The sequence below is a fragment of the Panthera leo genome, chromosome D4 (assembly GCF_018350215.1).
Source record: "Panthera leo isolate Ple1 chromosome D4, P.leo_Ple1_pat1.1, whole genome shotgun sequence".
NCBI classification, from domain to species: Eukaryota; Metazoa; Chordata; class Mammalia; order Carnivora; family Felidae; genus Panthera; species Panthera leo.
This window is the reverse complement of record NC_056691.1, coordinates 32,485,194-32,512,204: the sequence shown is the minus strand read 5'-3', so window position 1 is coordinate 32,512,204 and position 27,011 is coordinate 32,485,194. Positions and strand designations below refer to the sequence as shown.

The window sequence follows — 27,011 nt, the reverse complement described above, 5'->3', positions numbered from 1 at the left end:
GATTCTCTGTATCTCTTTCAAAAATAAAAAGTTAAAAATTTAAAGAGATAATGTACCTTGAACAAGGAGGAAGCAGGGGTGGGTAACTAGATTTGGGGGAGTCTCACAATTGAAAGACAGAATGGGTGAGAAGTATGAGAAATTACCGATAAGCTCAATTAGTGGGGTGCCTAGGTGGCTCAGTCGGTTAAGTGTCTGACTTTGGCTCAGGTCATGATCTCACAGCTCGTGAGTTCGAGCACTGTGTTGGGCTCTGTGCTGACAGCCTGCTTCAGATTCTGTGTCTCCCCCTCTCTCTGCCCCTCTCCTACTTGTGCTCTGTCTCTCTCCTTCTCCCTCTCTCTCTCTCAAAAATAAATAAACATTAAAAAATAATAGTAATAAAAAAATAAGCTCAATTAGTAAAAGGATAAAAACTCAAACAAATATCAAATAGATAAAACATTACAGCAATTTCAGAGAAATACACTATAAAGGGGAAAAAAGCAAAGCAGTTAAGAGGTATAGATGATAACTTTAGTACAGAGAAACAGCCAGGGGGCTTATACCTACTCTTTCACAAAACAAAATGACTTTTGTTATTATTTTTTAAAAACTTAATCTTCATTTTCTTCTTAAAATTAAGTTGAAAGCTAAGAATCTGCAAAGAATTATCTATAATTGGTTTTTACCATTCCATGTGATTTAAGAGAAGCTTTCCAAAAATGTATTCTATATTGTAAACTGAGTTGCACCCCCACAAAAAATTTTCATTTTAGAATCTTTTTTTTATTACACCAAATAGGCACTCTGCCTCAGAACTCCATCACACATAGCAGTGATGTTCCTGACTTTTACAACATCATTTGGCCTCCTCATTATTACTCCATAGCTTTAGATGCGCTACTGGTTAAGCTATGTGGAAAAGTAAGATACCAATCCTAGAGCACAGATTTAAGGCATCAGATCAACCACCTCAACACTTACATATGAACATAATTAGCCCGTTTCTCACCTGAGAGTTTGACATTATCCGATGAATTCTGATCTGGCTGCTTCCTGCTAGCAGAAGCCTCTTCTTCTAAAGGAGATTCTGTGTTCCCCATCTTCACTGCTTCTTCTGATTTTTCACTGACCTTGAGGTCTTCTGGGTCTTGGTCAGGGGTGAGGCCCTCCACCCTATCGACTGCAGGTGACACTTCTTCATCCTCCTCATTCTTAAGCCTCTTAGAGTAAGAACCAGTGCACTGGAAACTATTAACAAGAGACACTGTGGTCAGAGCAGAATGTTTGCAGTGGACAGGATAAAACACATACCAATACAAACGTTATTATCACTTACTGAAAGAAGTGAAAAAACTAATAGCTTTTTCATCATTATGCAAAAATAATCTTCACAATTAGTAGATTAGATTTGAAATTGAAATCTTAGTTTTAATAACAATTTACTAAAAGTGAAAATTAAAACAATTGTAAATAATTGATTATTAAATATTATTGGGAAAATGTCATTGCTAACATTTTATAACAATACTAAAAGAAGTCTGAAAATAAAAATAAAGTGAAAAATGATGACATGGGGAAAATAAATCAATGAAGAAAGGAAAAGGAAAAGAGGCGATCTCTATAACCTGCTGTTAAAATCTGAATAGATTATTTACATTCTAAGGTGAACACATCCCTGATTTTTGCATAATTCTGAAGTATGCATGAAAATCATTAAAATTAAATGCCAAATCATCATTAGCTAAAGGAATTAAGACAGGAGATAGGCTAACTATATGTATTTAACATCTTATATCTAACTCTTGTTTTCAGAGCGGATGCCATTTTAATTGTCTTATTCTCATTATTTTCCAGAAAGTCACTTGATGTCTTTGTTGTAGATACCTTTTGTATAAGACACATTTCTGAGGCACTTGAGTGGCTCAGTCAGTTAAGCATCTGACTCTTGATTTTGGCTCAGGTCATTATCTCACAGTTCCAGGATATTAAGCCCCAAGTTGGACTCCATGCTGGGCACGGAGCCTGCTTCAGATTCTCTCTCTCTCCCTCTGCCCTTCCCCTGCTCACAGGGCATGAACACACGGGCTCTCTCTCTCATAAAAAAGACACATTTCCAACACTATCATTTAAGAATAATTACAACTAAAATCTAAGCAACATGTATTTCCATGTCCAAACACACACACACATACACACACACCCCACAACACTATGCACTATAGAAGTCAGAGTGGGCAAGGTTCTGAGATAGAGGGAGTAGCCAAGGATAACCAACATAAATTAGCTTTGACTTCTACTTAATGGTACTGGTATCATCATCATCACTATCATTTTTATTGAAAACCCATGCATTGGCAACGTGGGAAATTGTCACATCACGAATGGCATAGTACTTGTAAAATAACATGGTTGATCTCTCTTTGAGATTTCAATAAATCATTCTCTGTTTTAAATTTCCTGGAAAGCAGAAAAGTCTAGGATCAAGCCACAAGGCTGTGCATAATCAATGACCCCCTCTAAACATGAGGCTTTCTAACTGGGTGAGCAAAGTCCATTGATTATTTTAACCTACGAAAAGGCATTTCAAATCTGTCCAATGTCATAGATCTATGTTCTCTGTCAACCCAAAAAGGCCACTATAGTTAGTCACTAGAAGACCAGATCATTCACCTAAAGTATTGTGTTTTCTGTCCATTAAAGAACAATTCTCAAGATGTTCTATTGGTGTTTTTTCTGAACTCAGATTGACTATTGCCTCCTCCCACAGGTAGGCTTTTTGGCAATGACTCTCTATATCAGTATTTCCCAAACATTTTTTAGTACAACCAGCCAATTATAAGTTATATATTTTAGATAGTGATACAACACACACGTACACACATGTTCATACATCATGAATTAATACTTACCCTTACCGCAGGGAAGAACTATGATACTTTTTATTCTACTTTACTTCCTAATTTAAAAATGTTGTTCCTAACCTACTAAATAAATTTGAAAACCAACAGTTTGAAAATCACTGCTGTAAACTGCAGGGTAAAATAAGAACACCTGAGTTTTACTTTTGCTACTAATTCTGCACCTCAGGTATATCTCTTATAAAATGCAGAATTGTGACTCCACGTTCTTAAGTTTCTTCCACCCACTACAATTCTAAAATAGCAGAAAATAAATGTCAGAGTAACAAAATAAATACCAGAAGTGTGGGCAAAGATTTAAAATTACATTGTTATTTAGTTAATGGGGAAAAAAAGCTACAAATAAGCTACAGGTCCAAAAACAAGGGATTAAATACATGCAGGCACTAAATATTATGCTGTACCAAATCATTTAATTATATGAAAAAAAAAACACACAAAACTGGTAATCAAAGGGTTAACAGAGCATGGCCCCAATATTGGAAAAGTATGTAATATTATATAACAAACACATATGTAAAGGATATCTACCAAATGTTAAAACTTGTTATCTCTGGATTATGATGTTATTGGGTGATTTGGGATTCCTTCACTATTCTTTTTCTTATTTTACAAATATTCCCCAATGCCCAAATATTACTTTTACAATCTGAAAGAAAAACAATGAGTAATATTGGAGAACAAAAGTTTAACATAAACCAAGAAAATATAAGAGCCTGAAAATAAAAGTTGCCTGAGGACCTGAGCAACGTAACACACACCCTATTCAATGGATTTTAAAATAGCAAGATGCCCACCAAAAAGAAATGGCCCTGGCCATCCAGGACTGTTCTATATGCCATGTATAGCATGTCAGGAATATTCACAAACACATTATACCCCCCACTTCCTATATTCTACTTATTACACAGCTTACGAATTATACTTTCCCTCAAATTTTCAGTAAGATATTAAGTAAATTTATGATGAATAAACAGGAAAAAGCAAATAGTTTCTGAGAACATCACATTCAATGACCCATTTTTATTGAGTAGGTATAAGTGGAATGGGGTGGGAAGAAATCATTACCTCCTGGATGCTTTTCTTACTTTCCTCCTCCTCTGCAGCCATGCTTTTACTTCAGGTGTGGATTCTGGAGTAGGCCTTGTATGGTCAATGGTGTATATATCCTTTCCTTGCTTCCAAAGCTGATATCTGTCTGGCTGAAATTTCCTCACAAAAATATCCATTGAAATTTTCACCATGTCTTTCCTGCAGGTGCACTGAAACACAACAGGGATGGAATGCTTTAAACATTTTACTGGCTACATAAAGTCACACCGAGTCATACTTTGTACCATACATGAATACTCACTACATACTTGAGGGTAATGTTTTACATTTTTTAACATTCAGTGAATGATAAATTCAATTTTTTCTGAATGGAGGTGACAACCTCTACATTCACATTTACAAATGAAAAAATAAGATGAGAGAATGCAGTACAGAATTCATCAGGAACTGTGTATCAAGAACAACTAAAAGGAATGAGCACACTTTTGAAAGCATGCCTGCAACAGAACGATTACCCTCTCATCATAAGTATGTATCAATATACTGAATGCTGGAAGGTCTATAAAGTTGAAAACCTAGGTTCCAATGAATAAAAGTAGCCAATTAATGTTTGATTAGAAAAATTCAACCAATGAACTGAGATAAATTTTCTCTGATATACACTTTAGTCACATTTATGTTTGTTAATAAATATACTCTCACAAATTAACCAATAATTAGAGCAAAAAAAATGACTTCTCTTCTATGTCCTATCCATAAGACACTCATCACCATCACTTTAAATATATAACTAAGAAAAACAAATAGTGTTAAGGGCAGAAATTCAAAGAAAATATTATTTTAAAATTACCAGAACGTTGATTATTGTGAATACATAGTCAGAAGTTCTATCTTATAAAACAAGTTTCTTATAAAGACTTCAAAAGGTTAAACTGTGTCTAGGCCAAGATGCCATGTAACATGGCAGATATCATTCAAATGGTGGTACAGAAGTAGTCTCAAAGATGTAACTAACAGGCCCTGGCAATCCCTGGCAAACATGGCAAGAGCCTGGTTGATTCAACAGCCTTGAAACAATAAGTCTCCCAATATTTTGGTGATAAAATCATCATCTCCATCCAAATTAACTTCAAAGCCTTAATTTTCCAGCCTGTACTAGCCACCCCTAGAGTCCAAATCTTGACAGATACAATGCTTTGAAAGTTCAGGAAACACCCTACAGTCAACCTGCCTAAAATAACTTCTTCAGCTGTAAACAAATATTCTGTAATCAATGATACAATGATTCTTCCATTCTCCTACATTCACAGTCAGCATTTCCTAATCCCTCCCTTCTCCTCTACTGTCATCACCCTGTCATCATCTGCTATTAGACCTTCCTTTTAAATGTCTCCTGAGTAAAGTCCTTATCCAGACTCCTTCCATCTTTACTTGCAGACAATCACCCTAGCAAACAAAACTAATTCATTTCTCTGACTGCAGTAGCTCCTAGCACCAATTCATTCTTACAGCTACCACTTTAATCCCCCTCACATATCTTGTAATCTTTCATTTCTGAGTTCAACTGTAATCTAACTTCCTCTACCGTTAGAATAAAGTCTAGACTCATAAGTCTGGCATTCAAGGGATGCAAGATTTGACTCTGCCAGGGAGATTTCCAAGTTTCTCTCCCATTGCAAATCAACATAAATACTCCTCTTCAACACAAGGAATTGAAGAGAGCCCAAATGCACCAGACGTTTCCTTCACTCAGTACCTCTGTTCCTACCACAATGCCTTCCTGCTCACTGTTCTGCTATCTGCACTCCCCCCCACAAAAAAAAAAAAAAAAAAAACAAAACTCATCCTAAACACTGTAAGTTGTACCAATTATTCCTCTGAATGCAGTAATGTTTAACTACAACTCTGTTTTATATTATTAGTTAGGAATAGAGAAAGTTCTACAACATTTTGCTATAATTATCTTGGGTTAGAAATATGGAAAATGGAAATCCTGAGAAATTTTAGGATATTTTGGTTTAAAATGCAGTATTTTCACTAAAGGTAGAAATAGAAGTTCAGACTCATCAGCAGAAACTTTCTTATTTTCTTCAAATGTTACTAATACTTGCTTCATGAAGAAAAATAAGGGAGTAAACAATATAGACACTATTCAGTTACGTTAGGGAAGGAGAATTCTGTTTAAATTCATTTTAATTTCCCATACCCCTCTCCCAGAAGTCCTAGATTTTGCAAACATGCAAAAAGATCTACCCCTCAGTTGATTGCTCAACTCACTCCAAAGACAACAGGTAAGTGTTATTTCCAAATTTAAATATTTAGAAATAAACAGGCAAAAAAAATACCCAAAATTATGCAAGGAATAATGTCACAGTCAAAAATAGTAAAATTCAGCAGGACAGAGAAATCTATTCTTGTTACTAGTGACAAATAGTAACACTCATCTAAACCCCAATGAAAATTAAATGAGATTATTTAAGAGAACTTAATACATACCTTTATTAGTAGGAAAGAATAACATTAGCAGTCCCATTTAGAAATAAAGAAACTTGCACATTACATATTGGTACAAAGAGCAATAATCAGTAATAGATAATACTTTTCAAACAAACTATTTGTGATATCAAGTCAAAGTACTAATAAGAATAGCTATTCTTGTTGCTTCTTTTAAGAATATACACATATTGGGGCACCTGGATGGCTCAGTCAGTTAAGCATCTGACTTCGGCTCAGGTCATGATCTCACAGTTTGTGAGTTCAAGCCCCGCATCGGGCTCTGTACTGACAGCTCGGAGCCTGGAGCCTGCTTTGGATTCTGTGTCTCCCTCTCTCTCTGCCCCTCCCCTGCTCATGAAATGTCTCGCACTCTCTCTCTCTTAAAAATAAATATTTAAATACATATGTTTAAATATATAAGCATAAATATATAAATATATAATTTATATAATTTATACTTATAAAATATAAATTATATAAATATAATTTATATGATTATATTATATTTATATTATATTATATATATTATATATTATAATAATATATTATATTATATTATATTATATTATATATATTAATATATTATATTTATAATTATATAAATTATATAAATATAATTTATATAATTTATATTTTATAAATATAAATTATATAAATATAAATACACACACACACACACACACACACACACACACACACACTGGCTAAAAATGCAAAGTCCAAATTTAGAGAGAATTGTCAGAAGCTTGTATGCATTGAATTCTTCCATATTTCAGTACCCTAAGACTTATTACAGAGTCATGACTATTTGTTCCTATCTCCCAAAAAGTCAAATTCATGTTAGTATTTATACTAAAAACAACAATCTAACTTAAAGATGAAAACACTTTAAAATTCAACAACTTTCTAAGACAGAAAATATTAATTTAGTTGTTTGAATCTTAAAATTGGAATTTTCACATAACCACAATAAATGATAAAATACTTAACACACCCAAACTGAGGTATTCCTTTAACATATTTTCTTCATGACACACAGGATGGCTAATTAATTATGAAAAAAAATACTTTCATGTGCAAATGTCTGACAAGGAAGGCTTTGAAGGTAGGAAAAAATGTGTGAAATGATTCTGCTTTTCAGTCTATTTATAAAAATTAAATGCTAATTAGGAAGGAACTAAGGAAAGAATGCCTTAAAATAAGAAAAGCCTAGTAGCAACTTGATATGGTTGTTATGATTATGAGGGTGTTAAAAGTTGAATTGTGACCCCCTCAAATAGTATGCTGAAGTGCTCACCCCAAGTATATCAGAATGTGATCCCATTTGGAAACAGGGTTATGGCAGAAGTAATGACTTAAGATCATACTGGAGTAGGATAGGCCTTTAATCCAATAGGACTGGTATCACTATGAGAAGAGACACAGCACACAGGCAAGAAGGCCATGTGAAGATGAAGGCACAGACTGGAGTAATATATCTACAAGGCAAAGACCACCAAGGATTAACTTCCACCACAAGGAAGAGGCAAGGAAGGATCTCAGGGGGAGGACAGACCTTCTGGCACCTTGATTTTGGACTTCCAACATCCATAACTGTGAGACAACCCATTTTTGTTGTTTTAAGCCATCCAGTTTATGGTGCTTTGTTACAGCAGTCCTCAGAAACAATACAGCCTTAGAAAAGTAATAACAAAGTTTTGGTACTGGCAAGCATTACTGCTGAACAAATGCCGAAAAAAAATGTGGAAGTGGCTTTGGAGAAGAAAAGGGTAAAGAAACTTTGTCAACATAAACAATACATATATAGTCATGAACAGAATGTTGCTAGACATATAAACTTTGTTAAAGTTGCTTTCGGCAAGGTATCAGATAGAAACGAAGAACACAGGGACACCTGGGTGGCTCAGTCAGTTGAGCATCCGACTTCGACTCAGGTCATGATCTCATGGTTTGTGGGTTCAAGCCCTGGGTCGGGCTCTGTGCTGACAGCTCAGAGCCTGGAGCCTGCTCCGGATTTGATGTCTCCTCTCTCTGCGCCTCCCCCACTTGTGCTCTGTATCTCAAAAATAAATAAATGTGAAAAAAAGAAAAGAAAAAGAAACGAGGAACACAGTATTGGATGCTGGAGGAAAGGCGATCTCTTGATCTCTGTTATGCAGTGGCAGAAATGTGTTCTTCTGTTGGGTGGCAGGTAAAGCTTGTAAGTGATGAGCTTGAATATGTAGCTGAGGATGTTTCCAAGGAAAGCATGAAAGGTGGATCTTGTTTTTTTGCTGTTTATTGTAAGATTGAAGAGGGAAGAAACAAAATGATGAAGGAACTGCCAAGCAAAAACAAACATGTCAGCCTATCCACCTAAGTGTGCTCTGGAGACCAGGCCAATGGTTTGTTAGGACAAACATCTGATAAGGAGATTCAGCATGTGAATTACAGATCAACTCAACCATCTCAGAAGAAGCCTGGACTAGAGATGTCGTTACCCGGGAAAGAAGTGTGGAGGACCTTTCTGTCTGATGGCTTGGGCAGCCATGAACTGCACAGAGAGCCAACCCAGTTTTTGAGATTTTTATACCAGCAAAAATGTTGCTACCCTGGACTGAAAGGAACAGAGACAGAATGAAATGAAAGAAGAATCACTCCAAGGGAAAAGTCAGAGTAAAGAAGATTGAGCCAACAGGATCTGCTCAGGCTGTTATAGTAGCCTTAACAAACTAATATACTGGGGGTTCAGAAAGATGCTGTCATGTTTTATGTAAGATACATTAATTGAGGGATTAAACCAACAAGAAAACACATGCATATTAAAGTTTTCTAAATAACAAAAATGCAACAAAAGTTGCTATCTACTCAACAGTATAAAAAATATTATACAAATTATTCCTTTAAATATGTTAAATTATTCCTTTAAAATTCTATTTGGGTTTATAGTACCTTGGAAGATGAGAAAAAGAAGAAAATGATCTTGTTGAAGAACTACAAGATCACACTATGATGCAGCATAGTATGGTACTTAAAAATCTGGATTCAAACCCCACCACCAGTAGCTGTGTAACCTTAATCAACTTATTGAACCTCTCCGTGCCTCAGTTTTCTCATCTGAAAAACTGGGCATAAAAATTTTCACTAACCCAAGGGGCTGATAAAAAGACTAAACTTTTCGTACTTGTAAGGAGTGCTTGATCGCAGGTCAGTGAGATCATGAAGTTCCCATGCCAGAGACTAGGGAGCTGTGTGAAGCCATTTCCACCTCTCCCACACACGTGCCTGTGCACCACAATGATCCACCCCAATAAGCTAAGCAGCGCTGCCTAGTGGAGGACAGAGCCGTTACACCAAACCCGTCCAACTGTGCCCTCTAAGCATATCCCCTAGAAAACCAGCACAGGTCACTCCACCTGCTTAAACTTTTCATACTTGTAAAACAGTTACTCAGACTGCAATAAATGTTCTATCAGTGCCTTTAAAAAAAAAAAAATAGGATGGGGCACCTGGATGGCTCAGTCGGTTAAGCATCCAACTTCAGCTCAGGTCATGATCTCTCAGTTCATGAGTTCAAATCCCTCATTGGGCTCTCTGTTGACAGCTTGGAGCCTGGAGCCTGCTTTGGATTCTCTGTCTCCCTCTATCTCTGCCTTTACCCTGTCACACTCTCCTTTCTCAAAAAAAAATTTTAATAGGATAAACCTTACAAAAATAGCCTAATACTGGTCTGACCACAAGAAAATAGGGGTTCCTAGTATTATTAAATTTGGCCTTACTGGGAAAGTTGAATCAATTGAGGAAGTAAGAATCAGGTTACCATGTCTAACAAATAGCCCTAGGAGTCAATAAGAACTGTGTAGTGGTTTTGAAGAATCAAAAGCAATCATGGACTTCTGGTTTACTGAGAGATACTATAAGAAAACTGAGTCCTTCTCATGGGTGGAACCAGTGCTGTGCACATAGAGCTCCTGGTTGGGACACATGTTGCAGTCATCTAAACTCCTTGCCTTCCATTTTCAAGTAATCAATAAAACTGAAGGCCCAGAAGTCCGGCATTTATGAGGGGAAATGCCATGACATAAACTTATCCTGCAAGATGCCAAAAGTAGGAAACTGTAAGGTGGGATTTAGATGGGGGTGGGGGTTGAATTCATGTGACTTCTCCCCTATAACCAAAATGAAGGGGAGAGTTTCTTCTCAATATAAGATCTCAGCATTTGCAACTATATGAACAGAACTAGAGGTTATTATGCTAAGCGAAATTAGAAAAAGACAAATATCATATGACTTCACTCATATAAGGAATTTAAGATTCAAAACAGATGAACATAAAGGAAGGGAAGCAAAAATAATATAAAAACAGGGAGGAGGACAAAACTTGGGACTCTTAAAGATAGAAAACAAACAGAGGGTAGCTTGAGAGGTTGTGGTAGGGGAGATGGACTAAATGGGTAAGGGGCATTAAGGAATCTAATCCTGAAATCATTATTGCACTATATGCTAACTTGGATGTAAATTTAAAACTTAATTAATTAATTTAAAAAAAACAGCTTGCTATTAGCTGCCTCCATGTATGTAGTTTTGAGAGACATAAGATAATATCCACTTGAATCTCAGGATTATAAAGAGTAACTTCCCATAAAAAAAGGTAAATGTCCTCTTCTTTCTCACATACAATATTCCAATGAATGTTAACTACAGAATATACAGAACAGAAAGAATATACAGAACAGATAGAAAATTTTAAATTTAAAGAGAATTACTCTCTTTCCCAGAAATTATTAATTTTCCTTGGGCTGCCTCTGAGGCTCAGGCGGTTACACATCTGACTTTATTTCAGCTCAGGTCATGATCTCATGGTTCATGAGATCAAGTCCTGCATCGGGCTCTATGCTAACAGTAAGGAGCCCAATTGGGATATATTCTCTCTCAATCTCTCTCTCTCTCTCTCTCTCTCTCTCTCTCTCTCTCTCTCTCACTGCTCCTTCCTCACTTGTGTGTGGGAGCTCTCTCTCTCAAAATAACTAAATAAGCATAAAAAAGAAATTATTACTTTCCCAACAATTATGAAAAGGGCCCAATACATAGGATGAAACAGATTTACTGATTTAGGACAATCAAAGAGTGGGGAGGAGGCAATAATAGCAACTCTTGTCTCAAAGATTTAGAATTGTCAAAATAAAGCACATATTGTCATTTTCTGCTGACACCAGAGTTGTTAGTGTGTCTAAACCTAAGAACACTGTCCTTTGTAATAAGAATACTAACATTTGAGGGAGCTATTTCTGTGGAGAGAGGACTGAGAAAGGTAAAGGTAGAGAGTGTGGCACACCACAATCATGAAAGAAAAGCACTCCCCCCAAAAGTAGCTGGAGAGAAAGATAAAGAAAGAGTGAAAACACAGGGAATGAACAAGAAATCTGTTCCCCAAAACCACTGATGGGAAGAAAGAGAGGGTTTCAATATCACAAGTATGCTATAAACAGTGTAGCACAGAGTCTGAAGTTTTGGAGTTCAGTGCCTCGAGGTGCTCTGGTGAGGAAGAAGGGTGAATCCCCAGGACCAGGCAGTGGGGTCTGAGAGGTCCATGTGCCACATGGGGAGAAGTGGTTCCCCTGTTTGGAGTACATTTGGTAGAGGCCCTAAGGCCTCCCTACAGAAAAAGGTCCCAGGCGACCCTGGAGAGCAGCCATGTTTGCTGGTACTGGGACAAAGATAGCAGAGTGCAGTGAAGCCTGGCACTGTGTGTTGTGGTTTGCCATAATCTCTGAACCTCTCCCACTACCCAATCCACGAATGTTTTCTGGAGTAAGCCAGCACCTGCCATTGCTCAGCAAGACCCGCCCCCAGAGAGTCGGTGTGGGTCCAAGCCACAGGGGTCTACAAGGCGAAGGGTTCTGATACACAACCCCATCTGAGATAAAACTCTGGAGGGAGGAGCTGCCTTGCAGGTGGACAGCTTGAACATGGACAGGGTAGAGGGGGGAGTAGACAGAAGCCCAAGACAAAGGAGGGGTGCTTGATTGACAATCAGTGAGAGAGTCAAATTCCTGTGTCAGAGACTAGGGACCTGGATGAAGTCATTTCCACCTCTCCCATGCATGATCCAAGATAATAAGCAGAGCCACCTAGTGGAGAACAGAGCCATTACACCAAGCCCCACCCCAACTGCACTCTCCAAGCACATCCCCTTTGAAGACCAGCACAAGTCACTCCACCTGCTTACTGTACAAGACTTTAGAGTGCCTCATAATTTCAGTTCTAGGACAAACTGGATATAACTTTATTCGGGACTCATTCTGTTTGCTAATTTTTTTTCATTCCTTCTTTTGTGCTTAAATTGTTTTCCTTTCTTCCTTTTCTTTCTCATTCTTGGATACAGAAAGAGAAAAATTTACTTTTACTTTTTACTTATTTTTAAATTTTTTAATTTTTTTATTCTATTTCATTTTCCTTATTTCGTTTTATTCTATTTTATTACATAAAATTTTTTGAATTTTTTAAAAAAATTTTACCTTTTTTCTATTCTTTCCCTTTTTTCTCTAGTGTATCAAGCTTCTTTCAACAAGCAGACCAAAACACACCTAGAAGTTAGATTCCTTTATTTGCTTTTTTGTTTTGTTTTTAATTCTTATTTTTTACTTTATTATTTTTTTCTTCCTCCAAAATGACAAAATGAAGGAATTCACCCCAAGAAACAACAGGAAAAATAACAGCCAGGGGATTAATCAATACAGATATAAGCAAGATGTCTAAACTAGAAGTTAGAACCACAATAATAAGAATACTAGCTGAAAAGGAAAAGAGCATAGAATCCCTTTCTGTGGAGATAAAGAAATAAAGTCTAGTCAGGATGAAGTTAAAAATGTTATAATCGAGATGCAATCTGAAATATATGCCACGACAGCCAGAAAGATGAAGCAGAACAGTAAATCAGCGATTTAAAGATAAAATTATGGAGAATAACGAGCAGGAAAAAAGGGGAGGGGGGAACAAAGGCAAAAGATAACAATACTTTTAGAGAACTCAGTGACTTATTCAAAAGGAGTAACATCCAAATCATAAGAGATGAAGATATAAAGGGGCAAAAGACTGATGTGAGCAAATTATACCAGAAAACTTTCCTAAACTGGGGAAGGACAGACATCAAAATTCATGGAGCACAGAGAACTCCCATTAGATTCAACAAAAACCAACCATCAGCAAGGCATATCATAGTCAAATTCACAAAATACACAGACAAGGAAAGAATTATGAAAGCAGCAAGGGAAAAAATGTCTTTAACCTGTAAGGGAAAATGGATCAGGTTCGCAGCAGACCTATCCACAGAAACTTGGCAGGCCAGAAAAGAATGGCAGGATATATTCAACCTGCTGAATCAGAAAAATATGAAGACAAGAATTCTTTATCCAACAAGCCTGTCATTTAAAATAGAATAGATAATGAGTTTCACAAATAAAAACTAATGGAGTTTGTGACCACTTAACCAGCCCTGCAAGGAATTTGAAGGGGAACCCTTTGAGTGGAGAAAAGACAAAACAAAACAAAAAACACCAAAAGCAACAATGAGTAGAAAGGACCAGAGAACATCAGAAACACCAATTCAACAGGCAACACAATGACATTAATTCATATCTTTCAGTACTCACGCTAAATGTCAACAGACAAAATGTTCCAATCAAAAGACACAGGGTATCAGAATATATAAAAATGCAAAACCAATCTATATGTTGCTTACAAGACTCACTTTAGACCTAAAGACACATGCAGATTGAAAGTAAGGGGATAGAGGGACACCTGGGTGGCTCAGTTGGTTAGCCATCGGACTTCAGCCCAGGTCATGATCTCACAACTGTGAGTTCAAGCCCCACATCAGGCTTTGAGCTGACAAGCTGACAGCTCAGAGCTTGGAGCCTGCTTTGAATTCTCTCTCTCTCTCTCTCTCTCTCTCTGCCCCTTCTGTGCTCATGCTCTGTCTCTCCCAAAAATAAACATAAGAAAGAAAGAAAGAAAGAAAGAAAGAAAGAAAGAAAGAAAGAAAGAAAGAAAGAAAAAGAAAGGGGAGAGAGAACAATTTATTATGTTAATGGTCGTCAAAAGAAAGCTGGTGTAGCCATACTTATACCAGACAATCTAGATTTTAAAATAAAGACTGTAACAAGACATGAAGAAGGGCATTATATCATAACTAAGGGGTCTTTCCACCAGGAAGATCAATAATTGCAAATATTTATGCCCCCAACATGAAGGCACCCAAATACATATACAGATTAATCACAAACATGAAGAAACTCATTGATAACAATACGATAATAGGAGGGGACTTCAACATCCACTAAAAGCAATGGACAGATTATCTAAGCAGAAAATCAGTAAGAAAAACAATGGCTCCAAATGACACAGTGGACCAGATGGACTTAACAGATCTATTCAGAACATTTCATTGAAAAGCAGCAGAATACACATTCTTTTCAAGTATACATGGAACATTCTCCAGAACAGATCACATACTGGATCACAAATCAGCCCTCAACAAGAACAAAAAGATCGAGATCATACCTTGCATATTTTCAAACCACAACGCTATGAAACTCAAAATAAACCACACGAAAAAAATTGGAAAGACAATGAATACTTGGAGATTAAAGAACATCCTACTAAGGAACGAATGGGTTAAACAAGAAATTAAAGAGGAAATTAAAAAGTACATGGAAGCCAATGAAAATGAATATACGGCATCCCAAAAGCTCTGGGAGGCAGCAAAGGTGGTCATAATAATAAGAAGGAAGTATATAGCAATCCAGGCCTTCCTAAAGAAGGAAGAAAGGTCTCAAATATACAAACTAACCTTACACCTAAAAGAGCTAGAAAAAGAACAGCAAATAAAGCCAAAAATCAGCAGAAGAAGGGAATTGATAAAGACTAGAGCAAAAATCAATGGTATTGAAATAAAAAACAAAAACAAAAAAAATACACCATATCAATGAAACCAGGAGCTGGTTCTTTGGAAGAATTAACAAAATTGATACACCCCCAGCCAGACTAATCCAAAAGTAAAAGGAAGGACACAAATAAATAAAATTATGAATGAAAGAGAAGACATCACAACCAACAACACAGAGATATAAACAATAATAAGAGAATATTATGAGCAATCATACACCAACAAATTGGGCAATCTGGAAGACATGGAAAAATTCCTAGAAACATATACACTACCAAAACTGAAACAGGAAGAAATAGAAAATTTGAACAGACCCATAACCAGTAAAGAAATGGAATCAGCAACGAAAAATCTTCCAACAAACAAGAGTCCAGGGCCAGATGATTTTCCAGGGGAATACTACAAAACATTTAAAGAAGAGCTAACAGCTATTCTTTTCAAGCTGTTTCAGAAAATAAAAATGGAAAGAAAACTTCCAAACTCATTCTACGAGGCCAGCATTACTTGATTCCAAAGCCAAACAAAGACCCCACTAAAAACGAGAACTACAGACCAATTTCCCTGATGAACATGGATGCAAAAATTCTCAACAAGATACTAGCCAACCAGATCCAACAATACATTTAAAGAATTATTCACAGGGGGAGGAGCCAAGATGGAGGAACAGCAAGGAAGTTTTTTTTGTGTGTGTTTCACATCCATAAAATACAGCCAGATCAACACTAAACCATCCTGCACACCTAGAAAACTGATTTCAGGATTAACACAACAATCTGCACAACCTGAACCACAGAACTCAGCAGGTACACTGCACAAAGAGGTGAACTGGGGGAGAGAGTTGTAGAGGACAGGGAACTGTTTTTGCTTGCAGAGAGAGGACAGAGATGGGGGGAGGGAGAATATGGGAAAAGCACCCCCCAAAAAAAACGGCTGGAGAGAAAGTGGAAAAGTGGAGACAGCCACAGGGACTGAACTAAAAAGGGAGAAGGGAGAAAGGAGAGGGTTTAAATTCCACTAAGATTCTATAAACAGAGGAGGCACAGAGTCTGAATCTCTGCAGCTTGATACATGACAGTGCTCTGGTGAGAAGAGTGAATCCACAGGAACAGAGTGAAGTCCAGGGGTCTTCAGGCCACATGGGAAGAGGTGGTTCCCCTGTTGGGAGAAATCTGGTAGACATTGTGTGCCCCCTCCCCAGACAAAGGGCCCCATGGACCTGAGAGAACAACCACATTCGCTGGTGCCAAAACAAGATTGTTGGGGGGTGAAACCTGGAATCAGATGTGTGTTGTGATTTTCCATAATTCCTGAAACACTGCTGCTACATGATTGCATGAACTTTTTCTGGGGTGGGCTGGCACCCAGCCGCAGTCTTTGGGCATCAGCAGTAGCACAGTCCCACAAATGTGCCAGCTGCACCCAACCATTGCTCAGTGAGACCCTCCCGAAGAGGGACATAACGGGTTAAACCCACAGTTCCTCAGAAATAAGGGGTCAGGAAAAACAGCTGCATCTGAGATAAAACTCAGGAAGGAGGTGCTGCCTGGGGCTTGGTCACGGGCAGTTAACACCGGGGAGTGGATGGAAGCTGAAGACAAAGGATAGGTACACAATTGCTGATCGGGGAGAAGAGAGTTCCGAAACTAGAGACTGGGTAGCTGGGTGACGTCATTTTCACCACTCTTGCGCATGTGCATACACACTTAAAGCACCACAACAATCCACCCCAGTAAGGTAAACAGCGCCATCTAGTGGAGAATGGAGCCATTACACTAAGCCCCACACAACTGGGCCAACCTTACTCTTCAGGAACACAAATCTCTCTACCTGCTTAGTGGTTAGTGCTATAAATTGCTTCATAGTTTGACTTCCAGGGGAAAATGAACTAATTTCAATCATATTTCAGTCCATTCGCTGGTCCATCTATTCAATTTCTTTTCCTGTCTTTTTTATTTCTTTTTTTTTTTTTGTGAATATAGAAAGACAAAAAATTGATTTTTATTTTCAATTTTTATTAAAAATATTTTTCTTTAATTTTTTTCTACTATATTTTTTACTTCTGTGTAAATTTTTTCAAACTCTATTATTTACATTATTTCATTTTATTTTATTTCAGTGTATTCATTTTTTCAAATTTTCAAACAATTTCCTTTTTTTTCTTTCCCATTTTTTCTCTAATATATCAAGACCCTTTCAACACCCAGATCAAAACACACCTAGGATCAAGCATCATTTATTTAATTTTTGTGTGTATCTGTGTTGTTTTTAATTTTTAATTTGTTTATTTTAATTATTTTAATTTTATTTTTTTTTACCTTGTTAATTCATTTTCTCCCTTCAAAATGACAAAATGAAGGAATTCACCTCAAAAGAAAGAGCAGGAAAAAATGACAGCCAGGGACATAACCAACACAGATACAAGCAAGCTGTCTGAACCAGAATTTAGAATCACGATAATAAGAATACTAACTGGAGTCAAAAATAGATTAGGATCCCTTTCTATGCAGATAAAAGAAATAAAAACTAGTCAGGATGAAGTAAAAAATGCTATAACTGAGCTTCAATCTCAAATGGATGACACAACAGCAAGGATGGTGAGGCAGAGCAGAGAATCAGCGATATAGAGGACAAACTTATGGAGAATAATGAAGCAGAAAAAAAAAGAGGGAGACTATGGCAAAAGAACGCGATTTAAGAATTAGAGAAATTGGTGACTCATTAAAAAGGAACAACATCAGAATCATAGGAGTCCCAGAAGATGAAGAGAGAGAAAAAGGGGTAGAAGGGTTATGTGAGCAAATCATAGCAGAAAACTTTCCTAACCTAGGGAAAGACACAAACATCAAAATCCAGGAAGCACAAAGGACTCCCATTAGATTCAACAAAAACCAACCATCAACAAGACATATCATGGTCAAATTCACAAAATATTCAGGCAAGGAAAGAATCATGAAACCAGCAAGGGAAAAAAGTCCTTAACTTACAAGGAAAGATCAGTTGCAGCAGACCTATCCACAGAAACTTGGCAGGCCAGAAAGGAGTGACAGGATATAGTCAATGTGCTGAATCAGAAAAATATGCAGCCAAGAATTGTTTATCCAGCAAAGCTGTCATTCAAATAGAAAGAGAGATTAAAAGTTCCCCAGACAAACAAACATTAAAGGAGTTCATGACCACTAAACCACCCTGCAAGAAGCAACAAAGACTAGAAAGGACCAGAGGTCACCACCAGAAACTCCAACTCTACAAGCAATAAAATGGCAATAAATTAATATCTCTCAGTACTCACTCTAAATGTCAATGGACTAAATGCTCCAATCAAAAGACAAAGGGTAACATAATGGATAAGGAAACAAGATCCATCTATATGCTGTTTACAAGAGACCCACTTTAGACCTAAAGACAACTTCAGATTGAAAGTAAGGGAATGAAGAACCATCTATCATACTAACTGTCTACAAAAGAAAACCTGAGTGTCCATACTTATATCAGACAATCTAGACTTTAAAATAAAGATTCTAACAAGAGATGAAGAAGGGCATTATATCGCAATTAAGGGGTGCATCCACCAAGAAGACCTAACAATTGTAAACATTTATGTTCTAAATGTGATAGCACCAAAATATATACATCAGTTAACCAAAAACATAAAGAAACTCAAACTCATTGATAATAATACCATAATAGTAGGGGACTTCAACACCCCACTTATAACAATGGACAGATCATCTAATCAGAAAATCAACTAAGAAACAATGGATTTGAATGACACACTGGACCAGATGGACTTAACAGATATATTCAGAACATTTCATCCTAAAGCAGTGGAATATACATTCTTCTCCAGTGCATATGGAACATTCTCCAGAACAGACCACATACTGGGACCCAAATCAGCCCTTAACAAGTACAAAATGATCGAGATCATACCATGCATATTTTCATAGCACAACGCTATGAAACTCGAAATCAACCACAAGAAAAAATTTGAAAAGGCAACAAATATTGGAAACTAAAGAAAGTCCTACTAAAAATGAATGTGCTAACCAAGAAGTTAAAGAGGAAATTAAAAAGTACATGGAAGCCAATGAAAATGATAACATCACAGCCAAAAACCTCTGGGATGCAGCAAAGGTAGTCATAAGAGGAAAGTATATAGCAATCTAGGTCTTCCTAAAGAGGGAAGAAAGATCTCAGATACACAACCTAAACTTGCACCTTAAAGAGCTGGAAAAAGAACAGCAAATAAAACCCCAAACCATCAGAAGACAGGAAATAGTAAAGATCAGAGCAGAAATCAATGCAATCGAAACCAAAAAAACAGTAGAACAGATCAATGAAACCAGGAGCTGGTTCTTTGAAAGAATTAACAAAATTGATTAACCACTAGTCAGTTTTATATATAAAAAAAAGGAAAGGACCCAAATAAATAAAATCACAAATGAAAAAGGAGTGATCACAACACAGCAGAAATAAAAACAAGAATAAGAGAATATTATGAGGAATTATAGGCCGATAAAATGGGCAATCTGGAAGAAATGGACAACTTCCTAGAAACATGTACACTACCTAAACTGAAATAGGAAGAAATAGAAAATTTGAATGGACCCATAACCAGTAAAGAAATCGAATTAGTAATCTCCCAAAAACAAGAGTCCAGGGTCAGATGGCTTTCCAGGGGAATTCTATCAAACATTTAAGGAAGAGTTAATACCTATTCTCTTGAAGGTGTTCCAAAAAATAGAAATGGAAGGAAAACTTCCAAACTCTTTCTATGAAGCCAGCATTACCCTGATTCCAAAACCAGACAAAGACCCCACTAAAAAGGAGAATTATAGACCAATTTCCATGATGAACATGGATGCAAAAATCCTCAACATTTCCCAACCGGATCCAGCAATATATTTAAAAAATTATTCATCATGACTAAGTGGGATTTATACCTGGGATGCAGGGCAGGTTCAATATCCACAAAACAATCAATGTGATTCATCACATCAATAAAAAAAGGACAAGAACCATATGATCCTCTCAATAGATGCAGAGAAAGCATTTGACAAAATACAACATCGTTTGTTGATAGAAAACCCTCAAGAAAATAGGGATAGAAGGAACTCACCTCAAGATCACAAAGGCCATATACGAAAGACCCACCACTAATACCATTCTCAATGGGGAAAAACTGAGATTTCCTCCTAAGGTCAGAAACACAACAAGGATGTCCACTCTCACCACTGCTATTCAACATACTGTTGGAAGTCCTAGCCTCAGCAATCAGACAAGAAAAAGAAATAAAAAGCATCCAAATTGGCAAGGAGTAAGTCAAACTTCACTCTTCACAGATGACATGATACTCTGTGTGGAAAACCCGAAAGAATCCACCAAAAAACTGCTAGAACTAATACATAAATTCAGCAAAGTCACAGGATATAAAAGCAATGTACAGAAATCTGTTGCATTTCTGTACACCAATAAAGTAACAGCAGAAAGAGAAATCAAGGAATTAATCCCATTCACAGTTGTACAAAAAACCATAAAATATTTAGGAATAAGCCTAACCAAAGAGAGGAAAAAGCTTTACAATGAAAACTATACAAAGTTTGTGAAAGAAATTGAAGACACAAAAAGTGGAAAAACATTCCATACTCATGGATTAGAAGAACAAATATCCTTAAAATGTCGATACTACCCAAAGCAATCTACATATTCAATGCAATACCTATCAAGATAACACCAGCTTCTTCACAGAGCTAGAACAAACAATTCTAAAATTTGTATGGAACTGAAAAGACCCCAAATAGCCAAAGCAATTCTGAAAAGGAAAACCAAAGCTGGAGGTATCATAATTCCAGATTTCAAGCTGTATTACAAAGCTATAATCATCAACACAGTATGGTACTGGCACAAGAACAGACACATAGGTCAATGGAACAGAATAGATAACCTAGAAATCAACCCACAAACGTATGGCCAACTAATCTTTGACAAAGCAGGAAATAATATCCAATGGAAAAAGTCTCTTCAGAAAATGGTGTTGGGAAAACTGGACAGCGACATGCAGAAGAATGAAACTTTCTTAAACCACTTTCTTAAACCATACACAATAAACTCAAAGTGGATGAAAGACATAAACATAAGACAGGAAACCATCAAAATCCTAGAGAAGAAAACAGGCAACAACCTCTTTGACCTCAGCCACAGAAACTTTTTACTTGACATGTCTCCAGAAGTAAAGGGAAAAAACGCAAAAATAAACTATTGGGACCTCATCAAGATAAAAAGCTTCTGTACAGCAAATGAAACAATCAGCAGAACTAAAAGGCAACTGACAGAATGAGAGAAGATATTTGCAAATGACATATCAGATAAAGGGTTAGTATCCAAAATCCATAAAGAACTTATCAAACTCAGCACCCAAAAAACAAATAATCCAGTGAAGAAATGGGCAAAAGACATGAATAGACACTTCTCCAAAGAAGACATCCAGATGGCCAACTGACACATGAAAAAATGCTCAACATCACTCATCATCAGGGAAAAACAAATCAAAACCACAATGAGATACTACTCACACCTTCCAGAATGGCTACAATTAACAACTCAGGCAACAACAGATGTTGGCAAGGATGCAGAGTTAAGAGGAACCCTTTTACACTGTTGGTGGGAATGCAAACTGGTGCAACCACTCTAGAAAACAGTATGGAGGTTCCTCAAAAAATTAAAAATAGAACTACCCAGTGATCCAGTAACTGCACTAATAGGTATTTATCTAAAGGATTTAGGAGGGCTGATTCAAAAGGGCACATGCACCGCAATGTTTATAGCAGCACTATCAACAATAGCCAAAGTATGGAAAGAGCCCAAATGTTCATTGACTGATAAATGGAAAAAGATGTGGAGTACAATGGAATATTACTCAGCAATCAAAAAGAATGAAATCTTGGCCATCTGCCACATTGTGGATGGAACTAGAGTGTATTATTCTAAGCGAAGTAAGTCAATCAGGGGAAGACATATATAATATGATCACTCATGTGGAATTTAAGATACAAAACGTGAACATAAAGGAAGGGAAGAAAAACTAAGATAAAAATGGAGAGGAAAACAAACCATAAATGACTTGTAAATACAGAGAACAAACTGAAGGTTGCTGGTAGGGTGTTGGGTGGGGGAAAGGGCTAAAGGGGTGAAGGGCATTAAGGAGGACACTTGTTGAGATGAGCACTGTGTGTTATAGTAAGTGATGAATCACTAAATTCTATTCCTGAAATTACTATTATACTATATGTTAACTAACTTGGATTTAAATTAAAAAAAAATAGTAAGAATATTACATAAATGTAATATGATGTCCTTTCTCAGATCCATTACAAATTCAAGTTAATAATAGGGGTGCCTGTGTGGTTCAGTTGGTTGAGTATCTGACTCTTGAACTTGGCTCAGGTCTTAACCTCAGGGTCGTTAGTTCAGGCCCTGCGTTGGGCTTTGCACTTAGCATGGAGCCTACTTTAAAAAAACAAAACAAAACAAAACAAAACTGCACACAATAAAAATGACTCAGTCCTTTTTTCCTCTTCCAGGGATGGCATCTACAGGCATTCAAAATGGTCCAGAATTTGACATACCATTGTAGGCTGTCCTACACTACAGCCTCTAACAAAACTAGGCTGTGCCAAACCCCCTGGTATAGAATCATTTACCTTTATACCAAGAAGGTTGCAAAAGTACCAAAATCCATATGTGGCGTGTACCCAGGCTGACTTCGAGGAGTTCGTGCTGTGAGACCTAAGTCTTACGAGGTTGTCTAGAACGAAAAAACACATCAGCAGGGCATATGGTGGTTCCATGTGTGCTAAGTGTGTTCATGACAGGATCAAGCATGCTTTCCTTATTGATGAGCATAAAATGGTTGTGAAAGTGTTGAAGGCACAAGCACAGAGTCAGAAAGCTAAATAAAAAAATGAAGCATTTTGGACTAAAATAATCAAAATAACAAAAATGATTCATTTTAAAAACACAAGCAAATATATTAATTTATATTTCCTTCAGAAATTCAGATCAGTAATTGGAAAAGCTAGTTTTTTTTTTCAATATATGAAATTTATTGTCAAATTGGTTTCCATACAACACCCAGTGCTCATCCCAAAAGGTGCCCTCCTCAATACCCATCACCCACCCTCCCCACCCTCCCACCCCCCATCAACCCTCAGTTTGTTCTGTTTTTTAAGAGTCTCTTATGCTTTGGCTCTCTCCCACTCTAACCTCTTTTTTTTTTTTCCCTTCCCCTCCCCCATGGGTTTCTGTTAAGTTTCTCAGGATCCACCTAAGAGTGAAAACATATGGTATCTGTCTTTCTCTGTATGGCTTATTTCACTTAGCATCACACTCTCCAGTTCCATCCACGTTGCTACAAAGGGCCATATTTCGTTCTTTCTCATTGCCACGTAGTACTCCATTGTGTATATAAACCACAATTTCTTTATCCATTCATCAGTTGATGGACATTTAGGTTCTTTCCATAATTTGGCTATTGTTGAGAGTGCTGCTATAAACATTGGGGTATAAGTGCCCCTATGCATCAGTACTCCTGTATCCCTGGGGTAAATTCCTAGCAGTGCTATTGCTGGGTCATAGGGTAGGTCTATTTTTAATTTTCTGAGGAACCTCCACACTGTTTTCCAGAGTGGCTGCACCAGTTTGCATTCCCACCAACAGTGCAAGAGGGTTCCCGTTTCTCCACATCCTCTCCAGCATCTATAGTCTCCTGATTTGTTCATTTTGGCCACTCTGACTGGCGTGAGGTGATATCTGAGTGTGGTTTTGATTTGTATTTCCCTGATAAGGAGCGACGTTGAACATCTTTTCATGTGCCTGTTGGCCATCCGGATGTCTTCTTTAGAGAAGTGTCTATTCATGTTTTCTGCCCATTTCTTCACTGGGTTATTTGTTTTTCGGGTGTGGAGTTTGGTGAGCTCTTTATAGATTTTGGATACTAGCCCGAAAAGCTAGTTTTTAACACCTTATTTTTTATACCAAAATCTAGCCCTCCCCAAAATAAATTATTATTCTTGAAGGTTATCAGTTAATTATCTCCAAGGCACAACAAAATTTCCATTTCAGATCAGAAATTCAGTAACCTCCACTTCCTATCCAACAGACAGCAAAAACGTCTTACATCTCCAAGTATATAAGGTATGAAAATACGGGAGTGTACATAAAATGTAGAAATGCCACATGTTCAATGGAATCACTGTTATTCGCTTTGAGAGAGCCCAAAAGTTTGCATGTTACAAGCTATCCCTTGAAAGAGTATTTCATAAAGAACAAAGAGAACAGAGGTATTTTCCATTTCATTGTTTTCTAACAACCCATGTTTTTTAGCTATGACAGTAAGAATTAAGAAGAATGTATCATTAACATAATTAGGCAAAATTATTCTTTATTCCTACATTAAGCAACAAAGACATTGCTCAGCATTAAGCATAGCAACCTCTTACTTAACCAAAAATGTGACTGATAGTGATAAGTAATTAAGGCCCAAATCAATAACTAGACCTGAAATGTAATTTTATTCTAATTATCAAACTACCTTTTATTGTAACAGATAATTTAATGCTCAGTAAATTCAGATACTTCATTGAAAAATATGTTTAGACAATTCCAGGGGTAGAGCACCAACAGAAATCTTAACTACAGAATGTGGGTATTAAATTGGCAAGGCTGTGGGGCGCCTGGGTGGCGCAGTCGGTTAAGCGTCCGACTTCAGCCAGGTCACGATCTCGCGGTCCGTGAGTTCGAGCCCCGCGTCAGGCTCTGGGCTGATGGCTCGGAGCCTGGAGCCTGTTTCCGATTCTGTGTCTCCCTCTCTCTCTGCCCCTCCCCCGTTCATGCTCTGTCTCTCTCTGTCCCAAAAATAAATAAAAAATGTTGAAAAAAAAAAAAATTTTAAAATTGGCAAGGCTGTAATAAGTCCTTCTTTACCCTGTTTTTGACCAGCTGATCTACAATCTACCAGGTTTGCAACTCTTTCATCCCTTCCTATTCTTAAATCCTTTATCCATTTTTAACTCAGTTATAACCAAACCCTAAACACTCTTCTTTCTTTACACATGTAAATAATAACCTGCTGGAAAATTTGTTAGCATTAAAACAAGTTACGTTATTAGCAATCCACTAATACTCCTGAATCTCCATCTTTAGCTCACATCTACTTAAACATCCACCCACTCAATATAAATGGAATAACTTTCCTGCATCATCCCAAACTTACAGAAGAAAAAGGCCTAGCTCTTTGGGAAATTACCACACAGGTAACTCATTAACTGTGTTATCAGTTAACTCATTAACTGTGTTACCAGTTAACTGTGTTAATATGATTCCCAATATGTTCTCTGCTACATTTACACCTAGTTATTGCTGACTATGAATGACGAATGATATTTCGCAAAATGAACTCAGATTTACAGGTTAAAATTTCTGATCAATTACTTCCAGCAATATATTCCAATGGAGAAGCTACATATTTTTATGAAATTTAATCAATTATTTTAACGGAAATGTGCCCTCATCTAAAAAGTTGTTAAGAAACATTAAACAAACAAATGTTAAACAAAGACAATTTTAGGAAACAGATGCATTATGCAGTTAGTGAAGCCAGCATTTATTGAAAGGCTATTGTTCTATTTGTAGAAGTATAGAACCTATTAAGATTCTACAAAAATTGCTGAAGGAGCTTTTGCTCTTTACATGTTCACCAGATACAAACAATGCATGGAAGTATTTAATATGCTACAAACTTCAGGGTGCACACTTCCCTTTGAATTAGTATTTTTGTATTCTTTTGGTAAATACCAAGTACTGACATTGCTGGATTGAAGGGAAGTTGTATTTCTAACTTTTTGAGGAACCTCCATACTGTTCCCACAGTGGCTGCACCCCAGTTTGCATTCCCACCAAGAATGCAAGAGGGTTCCCCCTTCTCCACATCCATGCCATCACCTGTTGTTTCTTGTATTGTTGATTTTAGTCATTCTGACAAGTGTGGGGTGATAGCTCATTGCAGTTTTTAATGTGCATTTCCCTGATGATCAGTGATGTTGAGCATCTTTTCATGTGTTTATTGGCCATGTATATGTCTTCTTTGGAAAAGTGTCTATTCATGTCTTCTGCCCATTTCTTAACTGGACTATTTGTTTTTTAGGTATTGAATTTGAGCTCTTTATATATTTTTAATACTAACCCTTTATCAGATATGTCATTTGCAAATATCTTCTCCCATTCTGTATGTTTCCTTCTAGTATTGCTGATTGTTTCTTTTGCTGTGCAGAAGTTTTTATCTTAATGAGGTCCCAATAGTTGATTTTTGCTTTTGTTTCCCTTGCCTCAGGAGACATATATAGAAAGATGTTACAGCTGATATCAGAGAAATCTCTACCTGTGCTCCCTTCTAGAATTTTTATGGTTTCAGGTCTCACATTTAGGTATTTAATCCATTTTGAGTTTATAGCAGAAGCATCTACAATAGCCAAATTATGGAAACAGCCCCAATAGTCCATGGATGAATGGATAAAGAACAGGTAGTGTGTGTGTGTGTGTGTGTGTGTGTGTGTGTGTGTGTGTGTGTATCATATATA

The 27,011-nt window shown here is 36.9% G+C and overlaps 1 protein-coding gene across 9 annotated transcripts in view; it reads right to left on the bottom strand.

Annotated features, from left to right (window-relative positions):
• Nucleotides 1-27,011, bottom strand: part of KDM4C (lysine demethylase 4C) — a 432,720-nt gene that overhangs the window by 191,045 nt on the left and 214,664 nt on the right. For 8 of the 9 annotated variants that reach the window (XR_006196163.1, XM_042914120.1, XM_042914121.1 and 5 more), the window contains exons 10-11: nucleotides 3,972-4,165; nucleotides 995-1,233 (exon numbers count right to left, since the gene is read on the bottom strand). Coding sequence is in view for 8 of the 9 variants with exons in the window: in XM_042914120.1 (XP_042770054.1) it covers nucleotides 995-1,233; nucleotides 3,972-4,165 (433 nt within the window). In the remaining variant the exon portion in view is untranslated. Of the gene's footprint in view, nucleotides 1-994; nucleotides 1,234-3,971; nucleotides 4,166-23,155; nucleotides 23,183-27,011 lie in introns of those variants that run through there. The other variant, XM_042914129.1, reaches the window with a different exon arrangement.